The following is a 15,405-nucleotide window of genomic DNA, read 5'->3' on the forward strand; positions in this document are numbered from 1 at the left end:
TCTTCTGATCCACTATGTAATACTGGCATCAGGTCAGCAAAATCTTCATTTTTCAGCATGAGAATGATCCCAAACTCATGGCCAATACAGTAATAGCATAATTAGACAGAAAACCACATAATGACCATATCTGTCATGGACTGGTCTCCCCAGAGCTCGGGTCTCTACATTACCGAAGCAGTGTGGGATCAGACAACAGAACAAAAGGGAGCCAACATCTGAAGGTGCTTCAAGAAGCCTGGAAAACTATTCTTGAAGACTACTTAAAGAAATCACAAGAAACTCTTTTATCCAAGCAGTGTTGAAGAATAAAGGATGTCATACCAAATATTGAGCTTGTTAGAAATGTACTAACTCTAAAATTGATCTGTAGAATTGACCTACATTATTTCCAATAAACAATCTTAAGGAACGCTTTGTGTTATCAGAAAGCGTGTGGTTAAACTGCACTCACACAGAAGCGCCACATTCAGGAGAAACGACACACCGACAGCAGCTAACAAACAGCTGCCAAAAAATCTTTATTCAGTTATAACCAGACGCCTGCAGAAACTTGAAGTCACACAGATCGCTCTGGAGAAGGTCTAAACTCTACACCGAGTCAAACAACAACAGCACCAGAACGCACTTTGTCAGTAAACACAATTTTACAACAAGAACGATGGCGTTTTCTACACACACAGAGATCAGATAAGAAAAACAAAATGGTACAGGAGATTTAACAGTCAGTGTGCACCGATTCTTCTCAACCGGAGAAAAATCATATATATATATATGTATGTATATATATATCGATAGAAGTCGTTTGATAATATCGTGGAAAAGAATGCCATTATAATAATAACATCACTGGTGCAATAGAGTACACATTTTGTGATAGATCTTTACTGCAAGTGCTTTGTGTCGTGTGTTGTGTTCACAAAGGATCCCGTGTAGACTCAGTGTGTGACACTGACAGCTGTTGTTGTCGTGCGAGTTATGAAGAAGCAGGCCGGTTTAAATGTGCAGAAAGAGAACATTCAGTCGAAACATGGCTTAGTGTGTGTAAGGTCCAGCAGGCAGAAGAAAAAAAACAAACCTCCGGGAATCCCAAATGACAATTTGGACCGTTTTGGATTTTTCTTGTTTAGAGTTGAACGAGAAGATCGATACGCTGCTATGAAGGGAGGCATTAATGACACGTCCCACAGGGGACCCTGTAGTATATGTCATTATGTGGGCTCCATGATCCCGTTTCCCACCTGTGTGTAGCACAAAATGGGACTTACTATGCCGTGGGGTTTTGTGGGAGCTAGTCAAAGAAATGTGTGTCCAGCACTGGTTAAAGTTTTCAACTGAAAGAAAATAAAAAACAAACCAAAAAAACAACAACTCTTAGTTAAATAGTTTAGAGCAGGGATGTCAAACTCATTTTCCATCGTGGGCCACATACAGCGGAACATCTTTCTGTCAGTGTGAAGAAGTTTAACCACACATTTAAAGAGCAAATCAGTTTTTCCACACGATAAAGTTTTTCTACTGTAGTAAGTGAAATGAAATCTGTCAGTGTGACTCTTTGGGCTCAAGCTGTAAGAAATTATAACTAAATCATAAAGTGGGCAGCTCATCGCTCACAGTATGATAGTATGATAGTATGGGGAAGGAAAAAGCTGTAAAACGTATGAAAACAGTTAAAAGTCAATTTTTTTTTTGCCATTTTTCTTTCTTTTTCAGAGCCGTCCAGATTGGGGGTTTTCCCGGCCAATTCTAGCCCCCATGCCTCATGTTTGACACCCCTGGTTTAGAGGATGTGGGTAGGTCAGTCTTGCAGACACCAAAGCCAGCTTGTCTGTAAGTCGACTTGTTGCGGCACGTTGTTCTATAATTTTATAATAAACAAGCAGCTGGTATCGATCTTCTCTTCAAACTTCACGATAATGTAAATAAGCATATTCCTACCCTGCAAAGAGAGAAGTGGGGGGGGGGGGGGGGGATCAGACACGTGATCGGCCCCACGGACATCTGAGACCTTCTGTTGTGGCGCCAACATGCAGAACCGATTCCACCTTCAACCAGAAGAAAACCAGAGCCTGCGGTTGCACAAATCTCTTTGTCTCGGGTAAAACTGACCCATGTGTGTCTCCCCCCCCCCCCCCCCAGCACCCTCACAGTAAAAGGCAAGCTACCGATTCCACGGACAGCAGCGATTCTTATCATCTAAGGTCACACATGGGGAGCCCTGCGTGCGTGCCCCGTTTCACATCGTCCTCGTCAATTATTCAAAGACTCGGACGCACGCGTACGCACAAACAGCAGCAGCTCCCCCCGCCCCCTCCCTCACGCGCTCCACCGATAACACCTAACATCGTCTGCGCTCTTGACTCAGAGAGGCCTCCGCGTCCTGTAAACGCGGAGTTACAGCTCATACTGGTTGCCTGATGGAAGGTGATGCTCCGCAGATGCCAGTGTGTGTGGTAATGAATCACGCAGGCGGCCGTTGGGCTGGTGTGAGCAGAAGTGTGTGTAGGGCGGTGAAAATTCATGAGGTACGACAGCTTGAACACTGAAATGTGCATTTATGGTTGCAGGAATGGCTTGACCAGGCTTTGTAGGGAGTAGAGGTGTACAAACACACACACGCACACAAAATAAGCTTTTGTGGTCACTTGCACAACACAAACACAACAGGAGGAGGTATAAATGCTACATTGAGCAGATGGGACATACCTCGGGCGGTCGTTGGAAACACAGTCCATCATCTCTCTCTCTCTCTCACACACACACACACACACGCCGATAACTCCTTAGCGGATCTGTGTTTTTGGACCAGCGGCCCGGTGAGACAGGAGCAAGCTCTTCGCATCGTCACATGATGAGATCTGAAGCCACGGGGACATACGCTGAGCAGCAGGGCCACATATCGCACCCATGATCTCACTCAGTGGGCTTTCACACCTCTTTCACTCATATTGTGTTTGCTTGCTTGCGTGTGTGGAGATGAGAGAGGTCTGTGTTGTGTTACATCACTGTTTAATGCGTGCAGTGACAGAGGCCCAAAGAAATAAAGGCGACAAATGTGTTGTCGCTGATGTACGGTTGCATATTATCCTAACAGATCCTGCTTGATACATGATGCCGACTGATATAAATGATGCGGTTGCTTGAGCGATGGATGAAAACGAGAGAGCATCGCCAGTTTGGAAACGGTTCGTACCGCCCCAAAATGGTCTGAGCTAAATCCCTACATCGGCCGCGTACCGCCCACCCCCGTCTTTAGACTTTTCCTCCCCCCGGCGCGAGACGCCGGCTTCGTGAGAACATAACGCTGCTACTCCTGATGGCACAGGAGGAAGGAGGCCTGTGTGACTGATACTGGAGCTCATCATGAGGTTTTAAGCGGCTTCCTAGGACTTATTTTCAGCACATATAGAAGGAGGAAGAGACTTTGGGAGACTAGTGTTTCTCTCAGAGCTGACGTGTTTGAGATGTCAGAGGGGGTGTTACAGGCTCATGTATGTTGACTGGAGGAGATACCAGAGGAAATCCTTTTGTCTGGTCTAAGGTGGCACTTGCAAAGATTAACTGATTTCCATCTGAAAACTATCTTAATCAGTCATCACAGCCTGCATGCAAATGCCAAAGGAATAGCTCATCAAGAAAGTCTTTGTTTGTTTTCTTGATGAGAGTCGAGAAAACCTCTGAAGCTTGTGGAGAAGTTAGCCTGTCAGCTTAGCTTAACCTCCAGACTGGGAAACACAGAAGGAGCTCGGTACACTCTGCCACAGCAGCGCTCTGACGGCTCAGTCACACTAGAGCAAACACAGGACACGGCAACCTCCATGTAAATAGGTTTGAAAAAACCTTTAACGAATTTGGAAAACTTTTTCCAAATTCATCGGATGATTGCAAGAAGGTGAGGTAACCAATATCACTTTTGATCGCAAGGTGAAACAATTAGTCTGACTCCAATCATTCGTGGGCAGATTGGAAGGTTTGCACATAACTGCCATGTAAAGTCTTGATTATACTCCACAGCAGACAAGGCAAACTGCACACCCGAGGATTGAGCAGTCAATCTGACATCTGCTTGAAGTCTGTCACTTTGGCAGGGTGTGTAGATGGTGCTTTGTCGTGTTGACTCTGATCGGTCACAAAACTCAAGCAGGCACTCGGATGAACAGCTGATGCTTAAATTTACCTCACAGGGACTCAAGCGGGTCCATGCAAAGTCCCTGCTTAATTCAGAAACGCAGACAGATTTCTAGCACGCTGCAACCAACCTGAGCCTGTCTGCATCAATGACGCGTCTCTTTGCATTCGGGGTCTCACCTCAACTGGTTGCCATTGGGTGTATTCCTACTTGCAGGTTACTCAGCGCCTTTGTCATTTTGAAAATCGTTGTTCTGTCTTCATGTTTTCAATCTGTGAGGTTCGGACTGGACTTACAGATTGTGATATTCGCTGCTTCATCGGTGAATCGCTGCATCAACACAGATTGGATGTAACTTGGCCGTGTTCAATCGCAGATGGTTTCCGTCTTATTGCGGCTTTATCACAATCTTTACGAACACAAAGTCACATTGATGCAACCTTTTTGAAGTCAATGAGACCGCAGGTTCTTCGCACACGGCTGCAATAATATTGGTCACCCTCGGTCTCCACCCACTGTTTTCTCTAGTGCGACTGTTTTGCAGTGACTGAATTGATCTATAAATGGCATCCACCTGTTTAATGGTGCGGTGGAGCATTTCTTCACCCAGACTTGTTACTTTCTGCGGTGCTGGTGGGAGAGCTTGTAGCATCATAATTGCTTTTCTTTTCAGTTTGTTTACAGTTAGGCAACAAAGCTGATTCTGGTTTGGGTTGAAATACAAAACTTAGAACTAAGAAACAGTCTGGGCCACAACCCTGCTGACGCTGGCAAATTATTGCTTTTTATGCTTTGGTTTTTGTGCAGCTGAAACAAACAAATGGGTCATTTAATTTAAGATTCAAATACGCTGGAGGTGGATTTTGTTGCACACCAACTCAGCCTCCTTCTCCGTTTCTCCCAGTCTCTGTGTCACAGAGAGAAGCCGAGAGCCAAAAAGTGGACAATAGTGTGCCGCTCCAGGAGTTGTGGCATCTGCCAGCTGCTGCTGGGACTGCTCCATAGTACATGTACTGGACATGCAAACATTTCAACCACAAGGACACAAAGTGTCTGCAGCGATGAGCGCCGCGCCATTGGACACTTCCGGATATCGGCGTTGCTGACATTAGCTTCATGTACTTTCACTTCCTAGCTTCAACAGAGCAAAGATTTCTCAAAACGCCTTCGCTGCTTTAAGTTTGCTCGACGCCTGGCAGCTGCATCAAAAGCAGAACCGACCCCGTTCAAGAAATGACACCCTAAGCACGTCGGCGTAGAAGAAACGCTCCCAGCCGCGGTCGCCGGTGGTAACAGATGAGGAAGTGTTTGAGATTTTACAGCCCAACTGTGGCACCTGATGCACTGAACAGACTCTGGAGCAGGAAAATGTGTTGCATCTAGTTTACAGTCTGGAAACACATATCAAACATTTACATTTAGAGGCTTCAAAAGGATAGAAAAACGCAACATACCGTGGCGACCATGTCAGGGCGGAGAGCAGCCGCCGCCAAACAAAGTCCCCCTTGCAAAGTTACTTAAACATCTTAAAATCGGGGAAATGTTGTTTTAAATAATCACCGTGTTTTAGGGAACTCGCGGTTAGACCTCTCAAATCATTTTGTACCGTGTGTGGTGTAAACAATTGATTCAATCAAGCACCACATGATTCAGGCCTCCTGTGACTGATGTCCACACATGGAAAACATCGGCCTTTTCAAAGCTTTGGGTGTCTTTTCAATCCAGCTTCCCAAGGGCGGTGCATGCAGGAGGAGGGACGACAAAGAATTCGTCCTCAGCATCCAACCAGCTGAGGAATCGGGTACTTTTAAAGAGATTTGCAAACAAAAGCAGGGGATTTTATTTTTAAGCTAAACTGTGACGCAGTTTAGCTACCGAGGACTGCACTGGCTGCTCTCGAGTCCCCGTCCTGGACGCCACAGCACAAGTAGAGCACATTTATATAAAGTCATGTTTTCCCATAATTTCCTTATTTGCATGCACATGCAGTATTAAAAATACAGTTAGACCAGAGCAGTGTGTATATATATATCTATATATAGATATATATAGATGTATATAATGTTTGAAAAAGGAGTGTAAAAATCGAGTGCGACAGTCATTGAGTTCTTGAGGTCTACATGATTGTAATCAAAATAAAACAGCCAGTGAGGTGATCCAGTTTGGAGAGAGGGCCGAGCTCTCTGTTGCATATTCGAGTTCAAACTGAGGAAGCTGCGGCACAAATACCCTGAAAACAAAGACTGAACGCCGTCTGGACTGTTTAGCGAATTTACATTCCGAATGATTAAAAATCCAATGATAGAATTCCGGCTGACGGAAAGTGAGTTTCTTCTCTCTACCTGATCGCCTCACCTTCACGCCGAACGCGAGCGATGCCCGTTGAGGTTTTCCCGTGGAAGCCGCTTAGCAGCTCAGCGCTATAAATGGATCATCTCACCGACTGTTTCACATGCCGTTTGCTGAAAACGAGGCTTCCTTGATTTCCCAAACATATCGAGATTGCGCCACGACAGCGATTCTTCTTCATGTCAACATATATTTATCTACAAGCCCTTACACAAAGGGGAGAGGGGGTTCATGTTTGGGAAAGCAAAGAGAAGGAAAAACACATTGGAAACACAGTATCATCATCATTATCATCATCAGGTTTGGATCAAAAAAAATAAGTTTACAGCAAAGAGTAGAAAAGTCACTCGCAGATATCTTGCAACATCTTTCTTTCTGGAGCTGAGACGGGGCTAAAGAGGCTCACAGGAGAACTCAGACTAGCCAGCACCAGAAACATTCCTCCAGAGTTTCTCAGAGCACAACGCTGCGACGGCTTGAGGTCCGATCTAGAAACTCCACGCTCATCAAGGCACATTCAAGACTCCTCCAAAAGGTAACCACCAGAAATGAGAGGTGGTGGTCGAGAGGGGGGAGCAACTCTTGGAAACACACACTCAGGACTTCTGAGCGTTTCCCAAAGCCATTTCACCCATCCTTCCACCGTCCTCCTCCTCCTTATTCACATTCCTGAATGAATGAAGGACGGACTCGAGAAGAGGGCCCCTACCCTTTTAAATCGACAACAACAACAACGCTGCCCCCTGCTGCTGCACTGGCAGCTGGAAAGAGGCAAAGACACCCCCCAAAAAATGCTGCCAGTTAGCACAGCAGCCATAAAAACCAGCCCAGAGAGTTGGAAGGCTCTGACACTGCAAACACACTTGTTCCCCAGTCTCAGCAGAGCGCCACCTGCTGTTAGCCTTGCAGAACACTGGAGGGTCTGTGAGGCAAACTGCAGGGCGCAGGGGCAGATAACAGCACCGTGGGCTCACGCACATTATCACCCACTAGACGTGGGTGGGTGGCACGTCTGCAGACACAGCTGAGGTGGGGGCCGGGGAGGGGGGGGGCACCTGACCAAAGGCACAGCCCGTCACTTTAAATAAAAAAAAAGTAGGAATTTTGATCGTATTATAGTTAGAGATATCACATCAATGTACTGATACACACCGATACTGTAGCTTAGATATACTGTACTGTAGCATATATTGACCTCATAGGTGGATGATACAGGGTATATTAAGTGTCAGCCTCTTGTCACAAAAACAAGCGTCGTCACGTATGAAATATTGATCTGGTTAAGGGTCAGCTTACACAAACGAGGGGTCCTCATAAAACTGTCAACACGTGAACTGCTGTTAAAGCTGCCACCGTTCAGGAGCAGTGACAGCCCAAAGTGCAACACACACACACATACACAGGGTCCCTCATAGCTCATGAGAGTTGATGTTTATATCGTCCGTAAGTAGAATAATGCTGTCTTGTTTTACTCGGCTCATAAATCACAGCTCAGCCCTTTAATAGGCAGCAGCGAAGTAAACACGACAGGGAACAAAAGCCAGACCAGCCGCTGCCGCTCCGTGTGACAACAAAACAAAAAACAAAACAAAGAAAGTCCTCATAAGTATTCATATGGCTCCCTCTCGAGCAACAAGTCCGCCTATCGTGGGCCTTTGATGCCACCGTTTTAATTAAGCTGTGTGAACACGTGTTTATAATGATAGCCCATTTCTGAACTCGTGTTTACGCCTCCACCCCCCAAAATCCCATCAGGTTTCAGGGCTGAGAGATCAGATTAATATGAATGAACAAGTTAGATTATCTGATCGGTGCGATGCTGCCATATGGTGTGCTGCACATCATTAACCTGTCAATTTGGGGGTAAAATGAACATCGTGATTCCCCCCCCCCCCCCCCCCTGCTATTTTCATCTAAATGGGAGTAAATTATAAATTATTCTGCATCTCTGCAAATATCTCCATTTGATAGTTAAATAACAAGATGCTGCAGCCATATGTCTGCACGTTATGTCAAATTTCATCATGCTCGGTATACGGTAAGAAAAAACTGCCCGTTTACTCACTCCATCCAGAGCCTTTGAATGTCTTCATCAGCACTGATAAAAGGCAAATTTAAAAGGGGACCTATTTATTGTGCTACTTTCCTATAATGAGCCTTTTATTCTCTGGTTCTGCTAGAGTAGCTTTGCATGACTCACAGTTTGAAATAATCCTTATTTATATTACGGGCTACAGTACAAGCCTGATGAGTTCAGCCCCTTTCATTTTTAGCCAGCTTTCTACCTTGGCTGCCCCTCACAAGCAGCAGTTTTGAACAGCGGGTCTTCTGAAGCAGATGTTTCCGGTTGGCTGGGATCACATTTGTTAGTCTGATTATTTTAATATGAGTATAACTGCAATAGTATATGTGACAAAAATAAGAACAGAACACAACAACCCATTTTAAGCTACTTTACAACCCATAAGTATGTAACTTAGTTCCCATAGTCCTAATTTTACCAGCTGTGGTGATTATTAATGAACCAATTATTAGACTGTTATGAAACAAGCCCTCCTGCACGGTGAATATTTGATTCTTTTGAGTACGTTTTGAAGCTCAGACTCGAGCAGACCGAGACTGCACAGCTGAAAAGATCTGCAGTTCAATGAAAACCGAACCTGCTGATGAAGCCTGAAAGCTCAAGGACCAGTGAGTACATGGACTGTGATTCGATTTTCATCAGCTGTTATTCTGAAGCTCTTTGTTGTTACAGAAAATAACTTCCAAGCTTGAACATAAGAGTTCAGATTCAATGTGAAATAGAAAATAAGCCGATTTAATATTCTGCCGGTGTTTTCCATCTATTCACAGGGCTGAGCCGCAGACGCGAGGAAACAGTCATCAATAGAAGTCACCAAAATAAAAGCATTAAAAAAAAAACAACCGTGTATTTTTGTTTGTTTGTTTTTTGGGTGGGTTTTTTTTATTTAATTTTTATTTTCATGTTCTACAGCAAAACAATGTTTACAAAATGGAGTTAATGGAGAAACAGCACTGCGTTGAGTGTTTAGCACCTCTGTTTCTCCCTCCGCCGAGGGCACCAGGACGCATGCAAAGACAAACCCTGGCACAGTGTCTCTGAAAGCACCGTCACGACGAGGCCATCTTTGGGCCATCGAGATGTTCTCAGATCAGGCCACGGTCCACAAAACAAATCCCATCGAGCTTCCCCACGATCCAAGAGAACATGGACGGGTTTCAGAAATATGGCAGCAAATATATCTTTGAAGTAATTTTTTTGGATCACCTCTAAGCGAGGGAGTGAGATGAGCTTATTTTGGCCAAATCTTATTGTCAACCGTGAGATCGGCTCGACAACCCAGAGAGAGGAAAAACTAGCTGCCTGGAAATGCTGCCACTGTAATTATCCAGTGCTCTGAATGATCTGAACAACTGAAGGGACTCGTTTCTGGACAGGATCCTGACTGAATCTGATTGGCTGCCAAATATATATAAATATATTTTAAACATCAGTGGAGGAAAACGATCCAAACGCTGAGACGGAGAAGCCCCGTTCAGCCTAAACTAAAACATCCTTAAACCCCAGTGCGGCCAAATCAGGAGTGGACGAGACAGAGAAACGCCACGGGCCGTTAGACGCTTCAGGGGAGTGCAGGAGCACCGAGCTTCAGCAGCAGCCCCCCTCCACACACACACGCGCTTTGCCCGGGGCTCCTTCAGAGTTCACACACAAGAGCCAGCGAGCGCAAACACACTGAGGTGTCAATCAAACTAATTGCAGGCGGGCCTGCGTGACACGGGCGGGGAACGATAGGGGGGCGGAGTGGCAGAATTGGAAATATGATAAAGGTTTTAATCAACTGCAGTTTTTGACGCAGCGCCGGCAGTGGAGAGCGTTAACGTGAAGGAGCTCCAGGCGGGAATGTGAGGGTCACGCTCACTCAAAAGAGCCTAACGAGCTTCGTTTATGAAGCCGATGACGCCACATAAGAGTCTCCCTCAGCAGAACATGAAAACAAAAATCATAAACACTTCATATATATATATATAGATATATATATATATGGATGTGTATATTCATATGTATGAACATTTAAATAACAAAAAAACAAATTAGTTTCATGTTTTTAGTTTTGAATGCAACTGTTTCTTTCCAGACAATAGATTTGACTTAAACAGTAACATGTTGACAAAACCTCACTGTAACAAGCACGATGGCCTTTCAAAGAGTGACTTGAAGGCTGCGCCTACAGCACGGCTCGTTCATAACGTGGCATTTGTGATGACAGAGGTTGGCGGTCATTAAAACAAAAAAGGAGCGTAAAAGGAAAACAAATATATACAGGATACAGGAACAAACTAGAAACAGCTGATCAAAAGTAAGAGAGCGCCACGACTTTCAGGCGCTTAAACTGGACGAGTGTGTGTGAGTTTATCAGCTGGTGTTGGTTTTTAGAAACTCTGATGAAGCCTGTTTGTGCGCGAGTGTGCGTGTGAGAGAGTGTGTTTGACAGAAACCCTCCCAAAAAAGGTCGAGGCTTTCAGGACGATCTTAGAAAGCAGATGGAAAGAGTTGGTCCGCGTTTGTAAACGCTCGGGCCTCGTGATTCTACTTCCTGGCTCTGAGGCGGAAGAAAGGAGGCTTTTCAACCTGCTCTCACCTCAGCAGCCAATCACACAGACTCTCGTGAGCCAAAGCTTTGCGTTCTGAGTGAATTAAGTTAAACGCCAAAGGAGTGACTTAATTAAGTGCCGCTTTGCTCTCCCAAAATGAAAACAAAAGCTTGCTGCAGAGAATTTAAGGGGGAGCAGCCGCAAGCGGGCGGACAAATATTATTACTCTTTCTGTAACGTCCAGTCAGGAGATGACGCGGAAACACTTCCAGCTTTTAAAAGGGACCGCAAAGGAACTGCGTTACACAAAAAGTATCTCACTTTGGGTTTTCAGCCCTCCCTTCTTTTGGATATCAGGTCATCGGGAGACGCCTTTGTGGCAGATGTAAACAAACTTAATTTGTTGGAGTAAAAGTTGGTGCAGGAGGGCGACTGCATTGAACGTTGCTGCTGACTTCCAGTGCTATGAGGAGGGTCTTTAACACACATCGTAGTAGCAGGTAGGTAAGCAGTCTTAGTTTCACCAAAAAAAAGAAAAAGAAATAAATGACACCGACTACACTAAACATGGCACCTTAACCAAAAAAACCAAAACAAAACGTGAAGGACAGGATAAAGTTTTGGAGTTTTCGGTTGCAAAGTTGTCATGCATTCCCTCGGTGCTGTCCGGGAGGCGTGAGGGACCGTGATAAAAGATCACCTCAAAGTCCAGAATTGGATACAAAGGGACGAACAAGTCGAAGGAAGAACAAAAACTGCGAGCTTTACCTCCACGTGCTTTTTCATAGCTTTCTTAAAACGGACTTCAGAGAGTTCCCTTCTTCTTTTGAATAAAAAAGTGTTTTTTACTCTAATCTTTTGAGAAAACACACACTTAAAAAAAAAAAAAATCATTTGGCCTTTTTCTCAACCCCCTTCTTTGACAAGACTTTCATTTAAAAACCAGAGCTGTACAAAACATAGAAAGATGCAACACTGAACCCAACATTAAAAAAAGAAAACAAAAAAACTGCAGAAATCTTTTTTTTTTTTCTTTACACTGTTTAGCTGCACCGAGGTTTTCCCAAAAACTGGGAAAGAAGGGAATGGCGAGCCCACGCTGGGAATCCCGGACGGCGATGTGAAAGGTGACTCTGCCGTCCTGCGGTTGCTTCCACAGCTGGAATGGTTCAGTGGAGCTGATGAGGTTGGGTGGGGTGTGGGACGGAGCCGGAGAACGAGGGCGGGGCCATAGCTGACAGACAGTTGCGATGTTGATCTGAAGAAAACCGAATGCATGCAGGATGACGCCCCCCCCCCCTTTTCCCCTTGTTTTCCTCAGCTGGAAAACTGCATGGCTTGTTTGTCTGGCGAGCTGCGGGGGACGATCAGTCAGTGAATCTCTGGCAGGCCTTCTTCCAGCGGCACGCGGTGCACCACATGTCGCGGTTCTCCATCCCGTACACCTTACGGCACTTCTTCCCCTCGCCACGCACCTTCCGACTGGAGGAGAGATGAAGACCAACAGCACATGAAGCTGTTATATATTAACGACATAACAAACAACAGCACAACGCTTATAACACTGGGCGTTATTATTCCTGGACTCTTATTCGTCTTGCCCAGATGCCCACTGCAACTAACTGATTAGCTCTTGTCCCTTTAAGGCCAGCCTCCCTGGAAGAAAGCTTTTTTCTCACTGGTTGCCCCTCAAAGCCGCAGGAGGGTGGAGCTACTTAGGGACATCATCATAACCGAGCAAAAAGAGCAATCACGAGTTTTCAGCTCACAGAGATTACTCGTGTTTACACTGACCTCACTATTTGAAACTTTGTCCGCCATAAAAGCATACATTTGAAAACCAAAACCAGAAAACCATGAAGAGTACAACATGTTAGAGGTTAACATGAACACAAATCTATCTGACATGTTCCACATGTTTGCAGATGAAGTTGCTGTCTCAGCTTGTGTGTATCTTCTTCCTGACAACAGCGCATAGTTCCTCTGTGGGGTTCAGGTCAATGGCCAATCAGGTACAGCAATAACACGGTCAGCAAAATATTTGGCAGTTTTGGTACTGTGGGGAGGTCCCAAGTCCTCCCCACAGTACTCCAATCCTCCACTACAGCTGTCTGCAAACAGCCAGCCTTTACAGCAGTGACCTTCTGCGGCTCACTCTCCCTGTGTGGGCTGTAGATGATCGTAGAGGATCGTCATCTGGAGGACCGTAAAGCATGTAGTCTTCCCCATGATTGTGGCTGTGTTCGCTGCACTAGACTGACAGGCACACACTATTTAAACCGTGTTCATAGCAGTTTACTCAAACTCAAAATGAAATATTCTAATAACGTGAGATATGTTTATTTTTTAGCTGTAGGCCACAATTATCAAAGTTAAAACAGAAATGCTGAAGCATGATGGTTTCTATGTAATGAGTTTAAAATAGATTAAAATTTCACTTTCTTAAATAACTGATGGAACATATTCAACTTTTTACATTCTAATTTTTTGAGGTGCGTCCATATGTTGGAAGAAATTTCCTTTTTGCTAAGAAAAACATGACATCTGTCTCCTCCCAGTCCCACCATTGTGCTAAGCTAACTGGTTCTTTTTAATTACGCCACTGACTGCAGAGTAGGGCTGAACGATTATGGAAAATAATCTAATTGCGATTTTTTGCCCCAATATTGCGATTGCGATGCGATATGCGATTATTTTTTAAGGTCTTTGTCTTCTGTATTATTAAACAAAGACAAGCAATACATCATATAGTATGGCCAATACTATATTACATTAATTTTAAACTGTTCTTTCCTGGAAGACAGACCTCTGTTATGATGACATGAGGTGATGCATGAATTGATGACTGACATTTTTATTTAACTTCTTCAATCACAACAGTATATTTGAACATACACAATAGTTTATTTTTAGCTTACAAACATCTGAGCATAAAGTGCTGACAAGGAACCCTGGTGTAAACATTAAAATGAAAGTCAGTACAATGTGCAGATTGCAGAAATATACATAAAAAAAATCAGTGGCTTTACCACACTCAGTTTTTCGACATCTGTGAACTACTAGACAGTCATTCAATTAAAAAATAATATTAAATAAATAAAACTAATAAATAAAAAATACACACATCTTACTGATCTCTGCAGTCAGTAACATTACACATAAAGTGCAAACATAATAGCAATTGTATAAACACACACACAAACACGCCTTTAAAGTTTAAAGGCGTGAAATTGGACGGTCTAGTTCTGATTAGCGTCACCGCTGTCTCGGTGGAGTTTAATAAACTCGGCCGTCTGCTTCTTGCTATCTAAAATATAACCAGACACTGGTGTAAATTCTCGACTGTCTCATACTTCTGTTTAATAAGTTTTCTGTTTGACGTTTAGTCAGCTGTGTGAAAACCAAGGAGGAACCCACCCGGGGGATTAATAAAGTTTTATTTTATCTAATCTAATAACTTTAATCTCAGCCAAACCGATTTACTCACGAACAAACAAAACACTGAAAAAAGCCCAACAATAACATTTTTAGGTTGTCTAAGTGACTTATATATTACGTTTAACCCGAGCAGCGAAACTCCGCGGTGATCTGAAAATGATGTGCCGGGAGTTGTGCCGTTCTCGGCCGCATCAGTAATCCTCGAGCTCCCGGCTAGCTGTCGAGCTGGTGGGTAGCAGACGCCTCTGAAAACGTCGAAGCATTTTTGCAAATATGGGATATCTTGATAAACCGAGCAGATATTTGATGTTTACACAACTACTTTCTCACCTGAAAATATGTTAAAAGTTTATTTTGTGACCCAGAAAGATTAGTATGAGTAATTTTAAAACTTAGTAGCGGCCGCCATTGCTGGAAACTGGAGTTTGGCTGGGCCGCATGAATTCTGGGATATGGTAGTAATTTGGACAGCCTTCGGCACGTCGCTGTGACGTAATCGGTCTACAAATGCGGCCTCAGGAGGATGCAGCCCATGAATTTGGACATGTCCAGAGTATAATCGCAGCCTTTGCGGTTAGAAAATTGCACTTGATCATGTCGCGATATTATCGCAAATGCGATATATCGTTCAGCCCTACTGCAGAGATAGATAAACACATATCAGAGCCTTATTCCATTTTTCAGGTTGCACCAAACAAGCTGAAAGAGAAAGGTTTAATTCGACCTTTAACTGAAGCTATAACCAGTCATAAGGTGAGACTCTGTGAGAGTCCAGTACCTGAGGGCAGCGGTGGCTCTGGGAGGGGACGAAAGCACTGCAATGGTCTGGGAACGTTGGTCACCAAATCCTTGGCTTTTACTGGGAGACACCT

The 15,405-nt window shown here is 44.3% G+C and overlaps 1 protein-coding gene across 1 annotated transcript in view; it reads right to left on the reverse strand.

Moving 5' to 3' along the window:
- Window positions 1-497: 497 nt before the first annotated feature.
- Window positions 498-15,405, reverse strand: part of znf704 (zinc finger protein 704) — a 66,633-nt gene continuing 51,725 nt past the window's right edge. The window contains exons 8-9 of the mRNA XM_082522079.1: window positions 15,312-15,403; window positions 498-12,577 (exon numbers count right to left, since the gene is read on the reverse strand). Of these exons, the coding sequence (XP_082378205.1) occupies window positions 12,463-12,577; window positions 15,312-15,403 (207 nt within the window). The 3' untranslated portion in view covers window positions 498-12,462. The remainder of the gene's footprint in view (window positions 12,578-15,311; window positions 15,404-15,405) is intronic.

The sequence above is a fragment of the Aulonocara stuartgranti genome (genome assembly GCF_965226115.1).
Source record: "Aulonocara stuartgranti genome assembly, chromosome: 22".
Taxonomy (NCBI): domain Eukaryota; kingdom Metazoa; phylum Chordata; class Actinopteri; order Cichliformes; family Cichlidae; genus Aulonocara; species Aulonocara stuartgranti.